The 22,421-nt window shown below is 42.8% G+C and overlaps 1 protein-coding gene across 1 annotated transcript in view; it reads right to left on the bottom strand.

The window, feature by feature from the left end:
- The window catches only part of irag2 (inositol 1,4,5-triphosphate receptor associated 2), a 169,467-nt gene that overhangs the window by 78,330 nt on the left and 68,716 nt on the right, over positions 1–22,421 (bottom strand). Inside the window, exons 15-18 of the mRNA XM_043713369.2 lie at positions 21,786–21,887; positions 7,664–7,827; positions 4,380–4,485; positions 3,796–3,958 (exon numbers count right to left, since the gene is read on the bottom strand). Of these exons, the coding sequence (XP_043569304.2) occupies positions 3,796–3,958; positions 4,380–4,485; positions 7,664–7,827; positions 21,786–21,887 (535 nt within the window). The remainder of the gene's footprint in view (positions 1–3,795; positions 3,959–4,379; positions 4,486–7,663; positions 7,828–21,785; positions 21,888–22,421) is intronic.

Raw genomic sequence — 22,421 nt, 5'->3', positions numbered from 1 at the left:
CACACAGTGCTGTACCAGAATGGCATGTTGTGGGGCTTGTCAACCGGGCAAGAATTGAAAAGATTCTTCTGTGAGTTGACACCCAGGAGAAAAATCTCAGGCATTAATATAAAGGGTTTTATTTGCATTATTAGCAGATGAGGAGGACAGGCTGTTTGACTGATAGCTAAAATAATTCCAATGAAGTAACAAAGAGTGCCCTTGCTTTTCAAGGAGGCAACAGACCTGGGGGTAGAGCAATGACAGGAGTGGGAGGGCAGTATCCTAGTGGTTACAAGGTCATATGAAGCAGCCTCTGGAAACTGACCCAGCCAGGGTTGGCAATCAGACCAATTGACCCGGTTTGGTCCAATAACAGGTCTCCTATAACTAATACAAAGGACTGAAGTTAAACCATTGGATTTTAAATCCTGCTCCCTTCATTGTCACTTCTTCTAATCTTAAAATGATTTGGAGATGCCGGTGTTGGACTGGGGCGTACAAAGTTAAAAATCACACAACACCAGGTTTAATTAGAAGCACTAGCTTTCAGAGCGCTACTCTTTCAGCAGGTGGTTGTGTGATCAGATTTATTCTGTAAGAACACAAGACACAGGGGGAGATCATTCTGTCCTTCAAATCTGCTCCCTACTCAATACTATTGTGGCCATGGTGACAATTGAACTCATGAACCCTAGTTTTCTAAACCACCACCATAACCACACCACCACACCCAGTTCCAAAATGACTGGAAGGTACACACGATTAAGCAGGTGACAAAGGAATGAGGAAATCACGCTGCATTCCCTCAGCAGTCCTCCAGTAGGTGGTTTAGAAGCAGAGGGCTGGTGCAGTTTATTTAATAGCAGCATGAGTTATGGAGAAGTAATCACCCTGTGGGTTTGTGCAACCTTTCCAGTCTGCCATAACCTTTCATATCGCTAGGTCAAACAGGTTTGCCCTCGACACGTCAGTTTCATCATGCAGTTTCAACTTGAGAAGGGCAGAGCTTTTATTAAACTTGGGGTCACACATTTGTTGATTTGATTTCTCAGCTAATTGATGGAGTCCGTTGCAGTTCATGGTTTGGCTGAGGAAGTCTCAGCACAACATGCTGCACCAGCAGATCCCATTCACCACTGTGCACATTTACTCCTTTCACACCACGTGGTAGTGCAGTTTGCCATCTGTAACATGTGCTGTATCAACTTGCCAAGGGCTCTACAGCAGCCACCACCACCTGGTAAAAAAGTCATAGGAAGCAAGCAAGCATGTAGGAGCAGCACCAAGTTCCTCTTCAAGTCATATGCTATCCTGACACCTTGCAAATATCATGGTTCCCTCTTCAGCCAAAATCCTGCAATTTACTGACCAGCAGCATTAGGAATGCACCCACACCGTGTAACTGCAGCAGTTCCAGAATGCATGTCACTGTCACTTTAACATTGGTGATCAGGGAAGGCTAACAAATACTGCATCTGTCAGCAACACCACCACCTCCCAATCAGCAAGTGCATTAAAAGGACAGAGCAAGTCATAGACACACAAAGCTGTAGTGTTATAGTTATAGAGAAAATGACATTCTGCAATGTAGGACAGTAAACCCAGGAGGCAGGGTTCAACACTTTGCAGCAACCATCCACCTTCAGAACAAGTCCAACCCCTTCAGAAGACCACACACATCAATGGGTAGAGTAGTAGACAGGGCAATTCCAAACAAAGTTAGAGCCAGCCCACGTGAAGCACACTGACTGAAGATTAATTTACACTAACAGAGAAAATGGCTTAGTCCTGGGTTGGAGCTAAGATCACATCTTACATAAAAGGTAGATGCAATATCAAACTATACAAGTCTGGTCAACATGGTCTCCTGGACTCGTTTCAAATACTCAAGGTCAGAGAGGGATTTTCCAAATTGGACTTGGGGGTTAATCTTGCGTGGAGTGCAGGCCAAGTAGTTTCAGATTGTAGTTGCTGCCCCTCAACACCTCATGAGCTGTTCAATATCACTTGAATTGAGAATTGTGGTAGTGCCACACAACACCATGGAGGACATTCTCACTGTGAAGATGTCACTTCATTGCCTTTGACAAAGTAGTCAGTAGTGTCATAAACTGATGCAACAAGTAAGTTGGTGGGGACAGGTTTAAGCAGATTTTTCACTCGTGCTGGTTCCCTCAGTACCTGCTGCAAACCCAATCTTGCAGTTATATCCTCCAGGGCTTAGCCAGCCCGGTCAGTGGAGCGCTACTGAGCCACACTTGGAGATGGACATTGAAACCTCCCACCTAGAAAACATTCTGCGTCCTCTCCAACCTCTTTCTTCCAAATGGCACTCAATACCAATTAGCAATTTTCCATCAGCCAAGGGTGGGAGAGGCGAGGAGGACAAGAGCTGGCAGTCAGCAAGTGGTTGACTTGTGGGCAAGGGGCTTTATGGGGTCCAGGTCAATGTTGAGGACAACTCCTTCCCGAATGTATGCCATTATGCTATCACCTCTGGTGGAACAGGACATGCCCAGTTATTTGGAAGGTGCATTCTGGGACATTGTGGATCCACTATCATACCCATCAGCCAATGCCAGGCTGTTGCTCAGTTTGTCTATGGGTTCACTTCTTTTTGACCTTTTGTGTAGTGGTTTGGTAAAATGGAATGGTTTGCTAGATCATTCCAAGGGGCGCTTAAGAGTTAACCACATTGCTGTGGGTCTGGAGTCAAATGTACATTAGCATGGCAGATTTCCTGCCCTCAAAGTAGATTAGCGAATCAGATGGGATTTTAATAACAATTGATTCAGATTCAATTAGTGACCTTATAGTCAAGTTTCTGCAATGATCATCATATCATAACCATTTATTTCAATTTACACCATTAATTCAATCATATAATTATCAGTGCTGCATGCATTTCAACAAAGAGCCTTTAATTGTCTTTTTACCCTTTCCACCAACATTAACCCTACTTTTGAGTATGTACAGCACACACTATCCCTCACTATCACACTCTGGTTATCCTTATCATATTGCTACCCTGTACTATTATTGCCTTGTCCTTTCCCATTAACATTTGAGATTGCATTTCAAATATGCCTTTTGCGTAATTAGTCAGTTTAGTTTAATATCCCCTTTCCATCCTACTGAAACAATTCACCAGGACACTGATCCTAGCAGAGTTTAAGTGAAGTCTGCCTGAAAAAGGTAGAACTCGCTCTGCCCTGAACCGATGCTGGTGCCCCACAAGTCAAAACCCATTTCTCCCACACCAATCCACGAGACACACGTTAAACTCTCTGATCTTATTTACCTCATGCCACATTTGCTGATGGCTTAAGTGATGATACAGAGTTAACATTCAAAAGGTTTATACACTCATTCACTTTCTCAGGGGAAGTTAAACAGGTCAACTTTACAAAATAATCACCTGACCAAACCCAAAGTGAATTTCGAGTTATATGAAGTAAAACTTGCATCCACACTCTGTACCCATATACAATTGATCCACACAACTGGTTTGATTCCCAATAATTGGAATAAATTTACATGTTGAAAAATTTCAACTTCTGCTCACATTCAAATCTACGCCTTTGAGTGCAATTTTAAATACCGTCCAAACTCTAAAACTATTTCCCAAGAGATGAGTTACAAAAGAAAAAAAAAATCACAATTGTCACCAACTGTAAACACACTGCAAAAGAATCCTGTTTTCCCATTTCAGGAACCGCAAGCTTGCTGCATATTCCAAAACACACAAAAATATCAGGATCACTTTTTGTTCAAAGGTACAGCCTGTGGAAATTCATTGTGAAGTTTACTTACTTTGCTGCTGGTTGAGTTTTTGTTCGAGGGTGTTGAGAGCGTCTGATAGAGCTTGATTTATTGACTGGATTTGCTGCCGCCCCGTCACTGCTTCCTCCAGTTCATGCTGTAACACTTCTGTGCTGTTTCTGACTGAGGCTAATGCAGCATTCTTGTCAAAGACCTGAAAACAGCATGAAAAACTGGTTTGCTGCAAGTTAATTACACAAATAAATTGCACTTGCTACTTTGCTCGTATACACATCTCGAATACAATATGGTAGCTGTATATGGGTGTAACTAGGTTCTGATACAACTCCAATTGGAATTGATTTTATGACAAGAACTGTAGCTGTATTTTAAGACCAGTTTACTAAAATAAACCTATGGTTAAAGTGATTAAGATACACAAAACGTCTTAAATATACAAGTAACCACCCACACAAGTTCCTTCACTTCCTTCAGTACTGACTAGTACTAAAGTGTCAAAACAGTTCAACAATGAAAGAATTCTCAAGCAATCCAGTTATGAAACACAGTCAACCCCACAGACAAAACAAGACACACACAGCTGCTACAGGCACTTTGGAGAGGATCAAACTTGCCTCGTTTTGCAGATCTTCGAGCTGTTGAGAAACTTGGTTCAGCTGAAGTTTGAGGGCAGTTGCCGCTGTCTCCGTTAGCTGCTTCTGGGCTTCAAGTTCCTGCAGCCTGTTAAACCAGCAGAAAGCCACAAGTTGACAGTGACATTTAAGCAGCAAACACCTGCGTAGTGAGTGGCAAACCCCTTGCCTTGGAATCCTCCTGAAACACTGGTGTCAGTGCACACTGAAGCTCAGACTTGGTGGCTCCCCTGCCTTCCAAATATAAAACCCGAAAGTTAAAAAGCACCCACACCCGTGTGAATATTTCCAAATTCCAACTTCCCTGAATAACTTGGGCAAGCCAGTAAAGCTGAACTGCAGTTAACTCGCACAATGGTCATTATCTTTTGAATATATCTGCTTTGTTAGTGGTGTTAATGCTGAAGCTGCCAGAAGTTTAGAAGAACCCCTTCTGGCATTTTATTTTAAAATTTCAGTTTCGTAGCAGAATGAAGCATTCCCCATTCGATTTTTACTGTGATTTATTGTCACTGGTGAATGAATATTCTGATTTTGATAAAACATTGTGCTTCACAAGAGATTTTTTTAAAATAAGTACTGAAAGGGCAAGGACAGTTTTTGTGGAAAGTGGAAGTGTGGTGCAGACATCGAATGTAGGGTTATAAGAAATCAGGCACAGGAATAGGCCATTTGGCCCCTCAAGACTGTTGGGATTGTGACCTCAATTCTGCAATCCTATTAGCCTTGATGCTGGTACGAAACAAAAATCTGCATCGCTGGGGGAATTTTAGTGGACCACCTGGTGCTCACTTTGACAGTGTCTCAGGCCAACACCAAAAGGAAACGCAGCGCCTGGGATAGGTCAGTCAGTCTCTCTGACCTGTTGAAATCGCTTGGTTAATTTGCATTGCCGTGATTCCACATCCCTCAACCCAGACCTTAAAAAGGGTCAGAGTAAGGCGATTGTTCCCTTAGTATACAGGCTGGCTCGCCATTGTCAATGTGACCTCTATTGTTGTGTGGAACCTATGGGAGCCACAAAGCACACAGACCTATACCCACCCACCCACCCACCATTTGAAGCCTGATGTGAGTGGGGTAGCTGGAGAACACCAGCAACTGATAAAAACAGCAAGGAAGTGATATGTCTGCGGCATTGAAACTGGGGGAAGTGTGCTAAAATGTCTAAGCATCCTCCACTCTCTGCTGTTGTGGAATGAAAGAGAGACAGGAGACAGAATTGGATCTTATTCTATTTTGTGGTAGAATTACTGACTGAATTGATCTTAAAAATCTGAGCACATAAAAAGTTGCACCCCACACTCGGGAGTTAGGGAGAGAGTGATTACATGGAGTTGTATTTTTTTTTTAGAACTGATGAGTAATAGAAATGCCATGTAGGAGCAAATTGCTGCCGATGCTGGTATCTGTACTGAAAACAACAAATGCTGGAGCTCCCAGGTCAGGCTACATCCAAGGAGAGAGAGCAAGCTAACGTTTACAGTCCAGACTGGAGCCTGAAGGTGATGTGCAGACAGCAAATGGACTTTCCCTGGCCAAGATAAGGAGGTGCAGCAACCAATGGATTTGAAAAGCAGAACAATCACTTGTCGCGCATGTGAACTATTCAGTAAAACTCTGGCCTAACTTGTCCTCAGAGCAAGATCCTCTCCGTAATCTCATCGTTAAGGGCGTATAGAGGTACTGGGTTACAAAATAAGCAGCAGCTTCCATTTGAAACAAACAACTAGTGAGAGCGGGACTAGAGGTGTGACGAAGTAACCTCGTCGTGTGGCGCCTGCAAGACTTGGAGTAACCCTTATGCAGCAAGGACAACCCATTGCACTTGCAACATGAGAGTTCACACAAACTGAATGATTCCATCAAATAGGAAAAGGAAGTACCGAGTATTGTCTTTGTTAGTGATCATTTTAATATCTGCTTGGGGCAAACAAAGTCTAACTACAAGCCACTTTAAAATATCTACCTCAAACTGCATCTATTTGCTCAAACATGTTTGCAAAAAACATTACTTAGTTTGCAGAGGAACCATCTGGATATTAATATGGGAGGCAATTGTTGTATAGGGCATTGGTTAGGCCACTATTAGACTGTTGTGTTCAATTCTAGTTTCCCTGCTATAAGATGGATGTTGTGAAACTTGAAAGGGTTCAGAAAAGATTTACAAGGATGTTGCCAGGGTTGGAGGATTTGAGCTATAGGAGAAGCTTAATAGGCTGGTGCTGTTTTCCCTGGAGTGTCGGAGGCTGAGAGGTGTCCTCATCAAAGTTTCTAAAATTATGAGGGGCATGGTTAGGGTGAATAGTCAAGGTCTTTTCCCCAGGGCAGGGGAGTCCAAACTAGAGGGCATAGGTTTAAGGTGAGAGGGGAAAGATTTAAAAAGGGACCTAAGGGGCAACTTTATCAGCAGACGATGGTGCGTGGATGGAATGAGCTTCCAGAGGTGGTGGAGGCTGGTACAATTACAACATTTAAAAGGCATCTGGATGAGTACCTGATCAGGAAAGGTTTAGAGGGATATGGGCCAAGTGCTGGCAACTGGGACTAGATTATTTTAGGATATCTGGTCTGCATGGACAAGTTGGACCGAAGGGACTGTTTCTGGCCTGTATGACTCTAGAACTTTACAAGCAAGGAAAGCTAATGTACATTGCTTGTGGACTGTCAAGAGCAGCAATCTAAGAAGAGAGTACAAATGCTAAAACAGAGGTCATCCAGATTCATGTAGAACCAATAGCTTTACATGCGCTGGAAATCATCCCAGCAAAAACACAATTTGAAAGACAAGGACCTAGTCAAATCAAGCAACAACACAACTCTCTAAATATTGGAGGAAGTGGTGGTGAAAGGATGGCTTGAAATCAGGGTCGCACTGATTGCTAGAGTGAGTCTGCAGGGCACCAGATATGAAGCAGCAACCTAAGGTGAGAATGTGTAGGAAGGAAATAGCGTCATTATCTCTATGGAAACAAGTGTTGAAGAGTATCCATGCAAGCTCAGCCTAGGCTGACCAGCCAAATTTGACCCTTGAGATTAAGGAGCACATTCACATTAGAACTGGGTTGTTCAAAGTTGTGTCCCTTCTCTGAACATCCTCGCTAGCAGAAATCTCTTGATGGAGAGGAATAATCAATTATCTCATTTCTCACTATGAGGTGTGTGTGTGTCCGTGAAATTGGAACACCCAAGTGCCTGACCCTTTATTATCAGTAATTGCCACTCGCCCAGAAACCAGCGGATTGTTCCTACTTCACTCTTCGCACCTAGCGGCGTCTCTCTTCCTCAGGTGCAGTTGCTCTGTTCTGCTCCTTCGAAAGTTGCTCGCCAGCCTGACATACTCCCGATCCACAGCCAGCTTCTGCTCCTCCAAGTCACAGATGTTCCGCAGCCACAGACGCCTTCTCTCCTGCAGATTATTTCTCAGGTGCTGAAACAGGGCGAGAGGAAAGCGAAATGAAAAGCAGAATTAGGAAGTCTAGGTTGAGAAATGCACTTACCCCGTGCAGACATCTCTGGGCTCCAATCCGCCCCAGGCCACAACAGAGCAAAATAAAATTTCCGTTCAACTATATGCAACCTCCAACCCCGTCCAATTCATCCTCGGGAAGAGATGGCAACAATTCCCATCTGTCCAGTACCTAAACCATGTAGAAAAATGCCCCAAAATTAAATCTGGTGTTGAAACACAAAAGGAGACAGGGCAGATGACCAAAATGCTGGCCGGATGAGTGACAAAAAAGGAAGACAGAACTAGAGGGATCTGGAGAATAAATCCCAGAGCTTCTGGACAAAACAGTTGATGTACAGCCATCAAAAACGTCAAATGCATGGAAACTGGCGATGCTCAAAAGGCCAGAGTTGGAGCAGAGCAGGTACCTGGAAGGATATTTGAGTCATCTCAACTACAGTCAACCAATTGCTTTAAAATTATTGGCAGGCAACAGGAATAAACTTAGCAGAGGTCAACTTTGATCTCCACTGGGGAGAAAACCGACATGGAACAGAACACCTCAATAAAGGCCCTTTGGCCCTCAATGTTGTGCTGACCTTTTATCCTACTCAAAGATCAAACTGACCTACACCCCCTTCACTTACTATCATCTATGTGCCTATCCAAGAATCGCTTCAATGTCCCTAATGTCTCTGACTCTACCACCACCTCTGGCAGTGCATTCCACACACCTACCACTCTATGTAAAGAACCTACCTCTCTCATCTCCCCTAAACATTCTTCCAATCACCTTAAAATTATGCCCCTTTGCGAGGCACATTTCCACCATAGGAAGAAGTCTCTGGCGATCCACTCTATCTAGGTCTCTCATCATCTTGTAGACCTCTATCAAGTCAGCTCTCATCCTTCTTCACTTCAATGAGAAAAGCCCAAGCTCCTTCAAACTTTCTTCATTAGACATGCCCTCCAGTCCAGGCAACATCCTGGTAAATCTCCTCTGCACCCTCTCTAAAGCTTCCACATCCTTCCTATATTGAGGTGACCAGAACTGAACACCATATGCCAAGTGTGGTCTAACCAGGGTTTTGTAGAGCTGCAGCAAAACCTTGTGGCTCTTAAACTCAATCCCCCGGCTAATAAAAGCCAGTACACCATATGCCTTCTTAACAATGCTGTGAACTTGAGTGGCAACTTTGAGGGATCTATGGATGGGGACCCAAAGAACCTTCCATTCCTCCACACTGCCAAGAATCCGGTCTTTAACCCCAAAATCGGCCTTCCAAAATGAATTACTTCACATTTTTCCAGGTTGAACTCCATCTACTACTCAGTCCAGCTCTGCATCCTGTCAATGTCCCGTTGCAACATATAACAGCCCTCCACACTATCCACAACTCCACCAACCTTCACGTCATCGACAAACTTACTAACCCACCCTTCCACTTCCTCATCCAAGCCATTGATAAAAATCAAATAGCTGACATCCCATGACAGATCCCTGTGAAACACCACTGGTCACTGAGCTCCAAGCTGAATACTTTCCATCAGTTAACATCCTCTGTCATCTATGGGACAGCCAATTCTATATCCAGACAGCCAAATTTTCTAGTATCCCATGCCTCCTTACTTTCTGAATGAGCCTATTATGGGGAACCTTATCAAATGCCTTGCTAAAATCCATGTACACAACATCCACCGCTCTACCTTCATCAATAGGTTTGGTCACATCCTCAAAGAATTCAGTAAGGTTTGTGAGACATGAGCTGTCCCTCACAAAGCCATACTGACAATCTCTAATCAAGCTATGCTTTTCCAAATAAATCATAAATCCTGTCTCTCAGAATCTTGTCCAATAATTATCATCAAAGGTGCAGCAATCTCTTCCCTCGCTTCCCCTAGTAACCTTGGGTACATCCCATCTGGCCCAGGGACTTCTGCTTTTCAAGATTTTCAGCACGTTTTCGTTCTTAACATCAACCTGTTTGAGCATATCAGCCCATTTCACGCTGTCCTCACAAATGACAAGGTCCCCTTCAATAGTGAATACTGAAACAAAGTATTCATTATGGATACTCCGACTCCAGACACAAGTTCCCTGCACTATCCCTGATCGGCCCTACCCTCACTCTGGCCATCCTCTTGTTCCTCTCAGAAGTGAGGAACTCCTTGGGGTTTTCCTTAATTCTGCTCGCTAAAGATTTTTCATGCCTCCTTCCAGCTCTCCTAAGTCCATTCTTCAGTTCCTCCCTGGCTGCCTTGTAATCTTCTAGAGCCCTGTCTAATCCTTACTTCCTCAACATTAAGTTTTTCTTCACCCTACCATCCCTTCCTTGCTTCAGTGAGAAACATATTCAGCACTTGTAGCAAGTGCTCCCTAAACAACCTCCACATTTTTATTGTGCATTTCCTTGAGAATATCTTTTCCCAATTTATGCTCCAGAGTTCCTGCCTAATAGCAATGACAATAAACATGTGGTGAATCTCTTGCGGATACCCACCATCTCCCTTAGGTCAGAAAGATATTAATAAATCATATGTCGTATTTTTGAATCCAGTGCAAAGCCAAAATTGATCTCTAGATTTGTAAAAAATGGCTCCATTTTCCTTTCTCTAATTGCTCTCTTCTATCCACATCACCTGAAGCAATTGAAACTAGCCAGGAGAAAGGTTTGAAAAGAAACGCGCAAATAACTAAAAGACGCAGAAAAATATTCCAGCTAACAGCACCTTTTTGTTCATCTTTTATCTCTTGCTGGACTTAATCTTTGAGTTCCAAGTTAAAAACCAGGAAATCCAAACAAATAATTAAGATGAAAGCCAAAGACTTCAGATGTTGGTGATCAAAGATAAAATTAACAAGGACTGGAGAAACTCAGCATCTGTGGCGAGAGAGAGAGACAGAATTCAGAACAGCAGTTCATTGGTCTCGAAACATTAACGCTGTTCCTCCTGCCACAAATCTGCCTGAGTTTCTCCAGCACTGTTTTTAATCAGAGGTTGGTGAGAACAGGAAGTGGATGAGGTTATAAAATGGCTGGATTGAATCTGACCTGCCTCCCCCTGCAGGGGAGAGCAATTGTTATGATCTTTTAGTTGCTAATTTACACAGGAGGGACATCTAGCTACACCCTTGTAGATTCAATTGCCAGGAGGGTGCTGGTCAGCCTGTACCTCCAATAGGACTAGGTAAAGAATTCCTGACAGACTGGGCTCCAAACACATCCTCACGCCACAATCCAACCCAGCCCAGCTCAGCTCATCTTGAAAACACAAACATCAAGCAAAAAGCATGAGTAAGCCAGTTTGATAGTTACATTCATCAGGGAGAAAAAGTGAGGACTGCAGACACATTCCTAATGAAGAGCTCATGCAGAAACATCGACTCTCCTGCTCCTTGGATGCTGCCTGACCGGCTGTGCTTTTCCAGTGCCACACATTCCGCAATCAAACCAGAAGTACAAAACTCATGCAATCATTGCACGAATCTTTGGTGAGTTTTACATACAGCCTCAAGCATAGGCCTAAAGATACTCGCTCTGCTATTTAGCCCAAGGCCACAAAACATAGAAAATAGGAAGAGTGGGCCATTCAGTCTTTCAAACCTGCTCAATCATTCAATATGATCATGGCTGATCATCTAACTCAGCCCCCGTTCCCAATTTCTCCCCATACCCTTTGATCCCTTTAGCATTAAATGACCGTATCTAACTCCTTAAAGCCTTGAGTTGAATGCTGATTTCCCAGCCCCTTAATGGCATCAACTGCTTTCTTTGGCACAGAATTCCACGGCCACAAAGGAAAACACCCAAAAAAAAGGAGATTGAGAAACGGAGGTCTGAAAAAGTTAATGATAAATAATTAGTTTCACTTTTACTCAGGGTTTCTAACTGCTGACTAATAAAAGGGGATTAAGCAGGAAAGCGAGAGAAACTGTAGCTACTGCAAAACTACATGCGCTTGACATACTTATTAGGAATAAAAAGTGATGCATTAAATAGGGCAACTAAAATGTGTTAAGAAATGCATTTCATTTCTGTCAGATGCTGATAATAAGAATCCACGCTGGTTACTTCCCCTAAAACAAACATTAACTTCCTTATTAGACTGTTAATGAAAGCAGCACAACGGTCATTGTAGCAAAAAGCAATAATTAAAAATGGCTTCACACGAAGGAAGCTCTGATAGCTAAAATAAAATACTGTGGTTGCTGGAAATCCGAAATAAAAGCAGAAAGATGATTACAAGATGATTAGGGGTTTAGATAGGGTTGACCGTTTTTCCACGTATGGAGTCAGCTATTACGAGGGGGCATAGCTTTAAGGGGTGGTAGGTATAGGACAGATGTTAGGGGTAGGTTCTTTACTCAGCGAGTCGTGAGTTCATGGAATGCCCTGCCAGTCACAGTGGTGGACTCTCCCTCTTTATGGGCATTTAAGCGGGCATTGGATAGGCATATGGAGGATAGTGGGCTAGTGTAGGTTAGGTGGGCTTGGATCGGCGCAACATCGAGGGCCAAAGGGCCTGTACTGCACTGTATTCTTCTATGTTCTATGTTTTAAAGCACTGGAGAAACTCAGTAGGTCTGGTCACATATGCAGAGAGAGAGAGAAACAGTTAACATTTTGAGTCTGACACGATGCTTCAAGTTTTGGCAGTTGACTGCTAGAATTGACTTGGAGGAGCCGATGTTGGACTGGGGTGGACAAAATTAAAAATCTCTCAAAACCAGGTTATAGTCCAACAGGGTTATGTGGAGGCACTAGCTTTCTGAGCGCTGCTCCTTCATCAGATGGTTGTCACCACTTTCTCATCAGGTGATCAGGATTGACCAGTAAGAAAAAGTAGACATCATTTAGTGTCTGCAACTATGGGAAAAGTTAGATAAACATTCCCCATTCTTCTCACCACCCATGGTTAGAGCACAGTCCAACTCTATTACTGATCGTCAAGCAGGACATATTATTTCTTCAGTTTGTAGATTTGCAGAAAAATTGCTTGGGTGAAGAGAACTCGGTTCACACAAAAAAAAAATGAAACAGTTAAAGTAAAGAGAAACACAGCTCCTTGCTTGGAACCTGGCACCAAACTGTCATATCTTTTATTCTTCGCTGAGTGAGGCATTGGCAAGAAGTCAAACGATTAAATTGTGTTCAGATTTCCCAGCCCCTTCCTTTTCAGAGAATAATAGAGAATTTCAATCCCTTGAGTGTGCGCATTCCTCAAGATAACCAATTACCTCATACTCCCTGATCTTTCCCCATTTGCTGTGACAAAAAATGACAGTGTAATGTTCTTAATACTACTCAGACTTTTTAAATTGGTTCATGGGATGTGGGCTTTACTGACTAGGCCAACATTTATTGCCTACCCCTAATTTTACCCAGAGGCAAGTTACGAGTCAACTATTTGGGTACATCTGGAGTTACATGTAGGCTAGACCACAAGGATGGCAGATTTCCTTCCTTAGAAGGATTGATTTTTTCTTACAACAATTGACAGTTCCCATTAGGCCAGCTTTTCATTGTTTCAAACTTTATCACCACCTGCCGTGCTGAGATTCGAACCAGTGAGCCCGACAACATGAATCTGGGGTTCTGGATTAACAGCTCATTGACATTGCCACTTAACCACTGTCTCCTCCTGTAGCTTTGGCCGACTCCTCTGCTCAGCATCTGGGATGTCCTTCTGTGGAAAGGTGACTAAAGTTTTCGATGGAATCATTTTAGGCCAAGTCTCATGTTAAGAACGTGGGGCAGACTTTTCTCGCCAGTGAAAAGGATTGGCCAGTAACTAAAAGGAAAAGTATAGGTTATCGGGGATGGCTACAGCTGGCAGGAAGAATTTAAGTGGTAGGGGTCAGGAAAAGGATCAATGTCAACAAGACCAAAAAGGAGGCCTAAGGTTGCAGAATTGTTATGGTTCAGAAGTCTATTCAGCCCATTGAGTGCACAAGCTTGGAGTATTTTGACTTGGTGCCATTCTCATGTCCTTCCGCCCACCCCACCCCCTCCCCCCTTGCTAAACATTCCTATTTAAATAATTACCCATTGTTCTCTTGAATGTCTCAGTTGAACCTGACTTCACCACATTTCTAGCAGCAAAGGAGCAAGGAATCGACATTTCGGGCACAAGTCCTTCTGAAGAAGGACTTATGCCCGAAACGTTGATTCTCCTGCACCTTTGATGCTGCCTGACCTGCTGCTCTTTTCCAGCAAAACATTTTTCAGTTCAGATCTCCAGCATCTGCAGTCCTCACTTTCTCCAGCACATTTCTAGGCAGTGCACTCCAGACCTTGACTATTCACTGGGTGGGAAAATCATCTTTTTTTTCCCCCTCACCTCATAGTTGCTCCTTATGCACAAACCCTACACCCACCCCCAGTCCCCCAATTCCCAATCCTGCTGGAAGGTTGAGCGATTTCTGCTCAAACCAGAGCTCTCAACAGTAAAAGGCAAGACTGACACTGGAAGAATCCATGCGCACCCTCGCAGTTAGGAATGAATTCAGCCCAAAATTGACAGGGGACAAAGCGTTTGTCATGTGAACAATGGTCACACACACACACACACACACTACACAGCAGCATGTTGACAACGCTCAGGCCCCAGAGTCATGGTTCGAGACCAATTATCAGGCCATGAGTACAACAAAGTTGCCATTTTAGGTGGCATTCTAACTCATGGGCACTACTGAGTTAGCCCATTCCCGTTGGAAGGGCAGGGGTGTTCCAGCTCCTTATCCTGGGCTGACATTTACCTTGCTGTCGATATCATTTCAAAATAAAAACCCAAAATCAATGATCTGCTCATAATCTTTTAACAAGGGGCATGAACCAAGTGGACAGGAAGCAGCTGTTCCTCTTATTCAATGGCTCAATAATGAGGCAGGTAGTGGTCGGAATCTGGTCGGAATGTCATAACGTTCAAGCCTAAGTGCTAGACAGTGGGAATAATGCAGATAGGTTGGCACATACTTGATGGGCTGAAGGGCCTCTTCTGTACTGCACAGCTACGACATCAACATGGATAGTGGAATCGTGGCACATGTCAACAGTAATGTAGGGAAACATGACTGAACAGTGGCTACAATTCAAAAGGTACTACCATAGATGTGCTTTACAGCCAGAGGATGTGAAAGCTGCTATATAAATGCGAGCTTTTTTACTGCCTGTTCCCAGTTCACCTATACTGTAAAGGTTAGCAACTGCATGAGGCAGTTTGGCACCCCATCCATAGCTGGGGGGTGGGAAACATGAGACTCAGTGAATGAAACCTGAAGCAGAGCACCCAACTGTGCTGTTCTTCCCTCTGGCTTCACTGGATCCAGATCCAATAGAACAGACTTCATACCAACGCTCTGCAGAAAGACATTTGTACTGATAACTAGGGGTGGAGGGGTTGCAATTTAACAGAACCGTTTCTCAGAGATTAAGCTTTACCCCATAGTGTGCCTGCACCTTTACTAAAACAGAAACTATGACAGCACAAGTTATATTCCAGTCAGAAAAAAAATCTGAAAAGTGAATATTTAACTGAAAGTAGAAACACAGCAATAGAATAACAGATCACCTCGGGATTAACAAGGACAAAGAGAGTTTGTGCAGTGTATTGTTTGATTATTCTATTAACTGAACAATCAGAGGAAGACGACTTCAAATTCACGTCTGTTGGAAAGCTCAGAAAAGGAACAGAAAATATTTTCAAAATGCTTTCTCTACAAAATCTTAAAACCAAAAGTAGAATATAGCAGAATGGATCAGCAGGGGCTCTCTTTCAGATAATAAGTGCCTTCCAAACTCAGTTGGGATTTGGAAGCCCATTTGTTCATGTAACTGGACAATTCAAAAATATAGGTAAAGTCAGGCAGGGTCAATGTGGATTTGATAAGGAGGAACCGGAGGATGTGATGTATTTTGATTTTCGGAAAGTTTTTAATAAAAAAGGTCCTGCACAGGTTAGTAAGCCAAATTTGCATTCATGGGATAGGGGGCAATGTAGTGACAACAATTGTTTAACAGGCAAATAACAGTACAAAATAAATTCTTTAGATGACAGGATGTGACTGGAGGGGTAGTACAAGGATTACTGGTTAGGCCCAGCTATTCACAGTCTTAATGATTTGAATACAAAAGCCAAATAAAATATCAAATTGGTCAGTAACAGAAACTTAACGAGAGGTTAGGAATTGTTCGTGTCCAAAAGGACCCAAGGTATTCTTGTTAATGTCGGACTGTGTTGAGCAATTAGGGAGGCAGATGGTATGTCAGCTTTTATCATGATTTATGATTTAGTGCACGAGTTAAGTCATCTTTCTGTAATTATACCAAGCATTGGTGTGCGCACATCTGGAGCACTGTAGATGTCCAGACTGATTCTTGGAATGATGGGCTAATCTTTGGGGAAAGATTGAGGAAGCTGCATGGATCTATATCCTCTAAAGCTAGAAAAACCAGGAGATGTTGAAACTTACAAGTTTCTTACCAGGAATCAATTGGGTTGATGCGGGGAAATCATACCCCATGGCTTTGTTGAGGAGGTGCAGTCCAAGACCGTAAGTCATGGGCGTTGTAGGCCATTCAGCTCATTGGATCTGTTCTGCCATTCAAGGAGATTGTTGTCGATCCGATCATGGTAAGACGGGCTCAATAAACTGAATGAGCTGCTCCCATGTTCCTTAAAATGATGGACCAACATAAAACGATTGAAGAACTTGCAGCCGGTTTAATTTTGGACACTTGGAAACCGTGCAAACTAATTTACCGCAGAAGGGAAGTGAATGGACTCCATCAACTTTCTACTGTATTGCGAATGGTTTCTCCACTCCAAACTAGGAGAACACGTTCAACAAGAACTGAGCTAACTGGAATTGACATACACACCATCAGGAAAAAAAAGTGCTAAACATGTTGCAGGCAGCTCCACCAAAAGGCACAAATGTAACAGCTCAGTCTGAATCCAATTTGGAAACGAGCTACATTATATCAGGTAGCCAGAACAATAACCAACTCCATTTAAAATCTTATCTGAAAACCAACCCCCTTCAAATTACAAGGTACATCACAGTCCAATGACAACCTACCAACTTACAAGAGCCTTCACTAAACTTTAAGATGGCATCTTCAATCAACAAATCAGACCTGGCTTGCAGGACACGAGAGATCATAAACCGAAGACTGCTGATAATTTATAATCTTTACCTGCAACAGATCACAAGTGTGTGGACATGCGAGAATGAGCGAGAGAAGTCACATTTAATTCTGGTAAGGGTGTGAGAATAAATAACTATTTCAAATCTAAAAAGCTTTCTGCTGGAAACATTTAATTGTGGTAGAGGACAAGAAAACAGAGTCATAGAAATGTAGGTATACAGCATCAAAAAAAAGGACATTCTGCCTATTGAGTCTATGCCAAAAAAAACACTTCCCACTATTCTAATCCTATTTTCCAGCACTTGGCCCTTAGCCTTAAAGTTAAAAATCACACAACACTAGGTCATAGTCCAACAGGTTTAATTGGAAGCACTAGCTTTCGGAGCGCCACTCCTTCATCAGGTGGTTGTGGAGGACACAATTGTAAGACAGAATTTATAGCAAACGTTTACAGTGTGATATACATTGAAAAATACCTGGATTGTTTGTTAAGTCTCTCATCTGTTAGAATGACAGTGATATTTACATATGAAAGTAGTGAAACTCACAAAACATTTTTTAAAAAAAGTTACATGCTCAGGTTAACGTTAACAATTGGTGTCAGCCCAGATAATGTGCCCTTAGCCTCGTAAGCCATGGCATCACAAGTGCACATCTAAATATTAAGGGCATTGAATTCCCTACCTTGCCTAAACATACATGAGAAGTCTTTGGCAGGTAGTATCAAGGAAAGCCCTATGGGCAGCATAGTGGTTAGCACTGCTGCGTCACAGCGCCAGATACCCGGGTTCAATTCCCGCCTCAGGCAACTGTCTGTGTGGAGTCCCCTGGGCCTGATGGGATTTATCCTAGGATTCTCTGGGAAGCCAGGGAGGAGATTGATCTTTAGGTCGTCATTGTCTACAGGAATAGTGCCAGAACACTGGAAGATAGCAAATGTTGTCTCCTTGGTCAAGGTAAGTAGAGACAATCGTCATAATTATAGACCAGTGAGCCTTACTTCTGTTGTGCGTAGAGTGTTGGAAAGGATTATAAGAGATAGGATTTATAATCATCTAGAAAGGAATAAGTTGAGTAGGGACAGTCAACACGGTTTTGTGAAGGGTAGGTCGTGCCTCTCAACTTATTGAGTTCTTTGAGAAGGTGACCAAATAGGTGGATAAGGGTAAAGCGGTTGATGTGATGTATATGGATTTCAGCACAGCGTTCGATAAGGTTCCCCATGGTAGGCTATTGCAGAAAATATCATGGGATTGAGGGTGATTTAGTGGTTTGGATCAGAAATTGGCGAGCTGACAGAAGACAGAGTGCTGGTTGTTGGGAAATGTTCAACCTGGAGTTCAGTTACTGGTGGTGTACCGCAAGGACCTGTTTTAAGCTCACTGCTGTCTGTCTATTTTATAAATGACCGGGATGAGGGTGTCAAAGGATGGGTTAGTATATTTGTGGATCTCACTAAGGTCGGTGGAGTTATGGATGGTGCAGAAGGATGTTGCAGGTTACAGAGGAACATAGATAAGCTGCAGAACTGGGCTGAGAGGTGGTAAATGGAGTTTAATGCGGAAAAGTGTGAAGTATTTCATGTTGTAAGGAGTAACAGGAATACAGAGTAGTGTGCTAATGGTAAGATTCTTGGTAGTGTGGATGAGAAGAGAGAGATCTGTGTCCCTGTCCATAGATCCCTGAAAGTTGCCACCTAGTTTGATAGTGTTGTTAAGGTGGTGTATGGTGTGTTAGCTTTTATTGGTAGAGGGATTGAGTTTCAGAGCCATGAGGTCATTTTGCAGCTGTACAAAACTCTGGTGTGGCTGCACTTGGAGTATTGTGTACAATTCTGGTTGCCACATTTTTGGAAAGATGCGGAAGCTTTGGAAAAAGTGCAGAGGAGATTTACCAGGATGTTGCCTGGTATGGAGCGATGGTGTTATGAGGACTTGAGACTGTTTTCGTTAGAGAGAAGGTGGTTCTGAATAGAGACATACGAGATGATGAGGATTAGCTAGGGTGGACAATGAGAGCCTTTTTCCTCAGATGGTGATGGCTAGCATGAGAGGACATAGGTTTAAATTGAGGGGTGATAGATATAGGACAGATGTCAAAAGTAGGTTCTTTACTCAGTAAAGTAAGGACATTTAAATGGTCATTGTATAAACATATGGATGATAATGGAATAGAGTAGGTTAGATGGGCTTCAGATTGTTGCACTGATCTGTGAAACCATCGAGGGCCGAAGGGCCTGCATTGCGCTGTAATGTTCTGTATTCTATGTTAAATGTGACAAGGGTTTCTGTCGCTACCATCCTTACAGTGAGTGAGTTCTAGTTACCCACCACTTTCTCAGCGCAGAAGAATTTTTTAATGTCCCTTCTAAACCTCCTGGCCCTTACCTTCAATCTATGCCTTTGGTCATCGCTCCCTCCATTAACGGGAAAAGTCCTTTCCTCTCCGAGCCTGTCAGAATTTTATCTATCTCAATCATGTCTCCTCTCAGACTCCACTGCTCTAAGGAAAAACAAACCCAGTCTGTCCAATCTCTCTTTTTTACAAAACATAACTGCTTCCACAACAGAACATACTGATAATAGGCAGGAAACATACATTCTATTTATAATACATTACAGAAGCAGGAATAGGCCATTTAGTCCTCTCCTCCCTGAAGCTTATTGCAATATACATTCGCACAGATCATGCCATATTTGTATTTCAACTATGTTTCCTGGTCTTTGATCCATATCACTTGGCATCATTACTGAACAAAAACCTATTTTGAAAATTTAATTTGGCCTCAGCATGTATTACCTTTTTGGGAGAGAATTGCTATACCCTCATAAATGAAACCACACTTCCTAAATTCACTCTTGAATGATCTTGCTCTAATTTTACAGTTCTGCCCTGTTGTGCTGGTTCAAGAGGAAGTAACTTTGCTGCATCTACTTCATCTTTTATCAGTTTAAAGACCCCATTCGTTCATCGAACCTGCCCACAAGTTTCTAATGGCAAGAGAATCAAAGGCATACTTGAGGGGGAGGGGAGATTCCAAACCCACCTCCGCCTGCCTATACCATACACTCAATTACAATCCAACTTCAAACGCAATGTGCGAGTGGGAGGAACACTTCTGCAATCAGGTTATATTTATAGTTACTTCAAAACATCGGCTAACCACAGGCTGCAAATGATGGACATTTGACAATGTAAAACTTACCCAAATGTACTTGTAAATGAGACACCTGCGTTGACACTGTCTCACGGACAACCATGGAGGACAAGAGGCAACAGATTTCAGCCGGGCAAAGACACTAGCAGAGAACGCCCTGTGTGTGCATGTGTAGGGTAATAAGTTGGATCAGGAAGTCTGCTTACACATATGGGATGATCTTCCTAGAAAGATTTTTGCCCCACAGTGTGGAGACAGTCAAATATGATCTGAAGTGACTGCGGATCCTTCATTCAACATAACTTATCATACTCCAAACTACTACTGTTGGTGAACAGCTAAGGTCTTTTCCCTAGAGTGAGGGAGCCCAAACTAGAGGGCATAGGTTTAGGGTGAGAGGGGAAAGATATACAAGGGATGGAAGGGGCAATGTTTTCACACAGAGTGGTGCATATATGGAATGAGCTGCTAGGGGAAGAGGTGGAGGCTGGTACAATTCCAACATTTAAAAGGCATTTGGATACTTAGATGAATAGGAAGGTCTTAGAGGGATATGGGCCAAATACTGGTGAATAAGACTGGATTAATTTAGGATATCTGACCGGCATGGATTAGTTGGACCAAAGGGTCTGTTTCCGTGCTGTATAACTCTATGATGATGGTAATATAGAGGAGCAGTACAGCAAACCGGTGTGTAGATGATATTGCGTTAACTATTAAAGTCTTTTAAATTTTTAGCCACTCATCTCCATCCCCTTACAAACATCACCTCCTGCTTAGGTGAGATTCTTTGGAAGATGCTAAACTTTTAATGTTTATTGGAAAAGCCTTCAGTTTCTGTCATTTGGTGCAACTGTTGCCAACACTCAAAGGTAACAAATATTTGTCTTGCAAAACAAAAAAATCAGAACTGCAGTGTTTCAGAATCTCTGAGCAAAGTGTCAATAAGTTAACCAGTGCAAATCTGAATTGAGAGCACATTTCATGTTAACTTAGTCCAGGATTGTTACAAAAGTCATATGAGAACTCCAAAAATCAAGATTTGTCAGCCCCATTGGAACATTGGGATGATGTGGAGGTACAGTGGTTAGCACTGCTACCTCACAGCACCAGGGTCCCAGGTTCGATTCCAGCCTCAGGCGACTATCTGTCTCGACTTTGCACGTTCTCCCTGAGTCTGAGAGAGTTTCCTCCGGCTGCTCCGGTTTCCTCCCACAATCCAAAGATGTGCGGGCTAGGTGGATTGGCCATGCCAAATTGCCCATAATGTCTGGGGATGTCAGGCTAGGTGGGTTGGCCTTGGGAAATGCAGGGTTGGGACTGGTTCTGGATGGGATAGTCTTCAGAGGGTCAGTGTGGACTCGACGGACCGAATAGTCTGCTTCCAAACTTTAGTGAAGCTATGAAAAAAAAAATGTTCAAATCACAAATCAAGTTCAAAAGGTTGTTGATTAAAAGACTCTGTCCAATGATTAGAATACAGCAATTTTCCATATGATCAGAGGCAGAGTTGGTTCAACCCAATTTGTTTTGAAATTATAAACAGACCACAAGTACGTAACGGTACCCACCACTTCAAGGGCTGAAAACATTTGCAAGAGGAGACCTGAATAGATAGCGAGACTTACCTCAAGCTTAGCTTCATTCAGATCTTCAGAGTTTATTTTCAGTTCACCTATTTGTTTCAACCACGTGACCAGCATCTCAATTTCTCCAGAGAGCTCCTTTGTCTGCAAGTAATTGACATTCAAATATTTAAAGAAACAGTTGATGAAAAGGGAAGGATTTCACTTGCCTTTGGTGGTCAAAAAAAATATATCTTGCATTACGTTCACTTTTACTTTATCTGATTAAAGCACAAATAATTAGTCGCAGATGATTTACGAGAAGAACATTTACATGAAGCTACAAATGATTAGAACAAAAAAAAGTTCAATTTATTTTGATCATTTAATGAGATTATGGACACATGCATTAATTTCTGTGTTCACTGTGGAATGTGGGTGTCACCGACTGAGCCAGCATTTATTACCCATCCCCAATTTCCCCAGACATGTTTTCTTGAACTGCTGCAGTCCACGTGATGTCAGTCAGCTACTCGGAAAAAGAGTTCCATTTGGCCCAGCAAATGCGAAGTGACAACGATGTCATTTCAGGGCAGGATGCTGTGTGGGGCTTGGCTGCCCTTATCTAGGGTGAGGTTCTAGATTTGGATGGTACTGTCGAGGGAGCACTTGTGAATTACTGGAGTGGTACCTTATAAA

This window comes from Chiloscyllium plagiosum, unplaced genomic scaffold (genome assembly GCF_037043375.1).
Source record: "Chiloscyllium plagiosum isolate Xiang-an unplaced genomic scaffold, Cpla_swu_hap1 HiC_scaffold_23, whole genome shotgun sequence".
NCBI classification, from domain to species: domain Eukaryota; kingdom Metazoa; phylum Chordata; class Chondrichthyes; order Orectolobiformes; family Hemiscylliidae; genus Chiloscyllium; species Chiloscyllium plagiosum.
The sequence above is the reverse complement of the archived record's forward strand: the minus strand, read 5'-3'. Positions and strand labels throughout refer to the sequence as shown.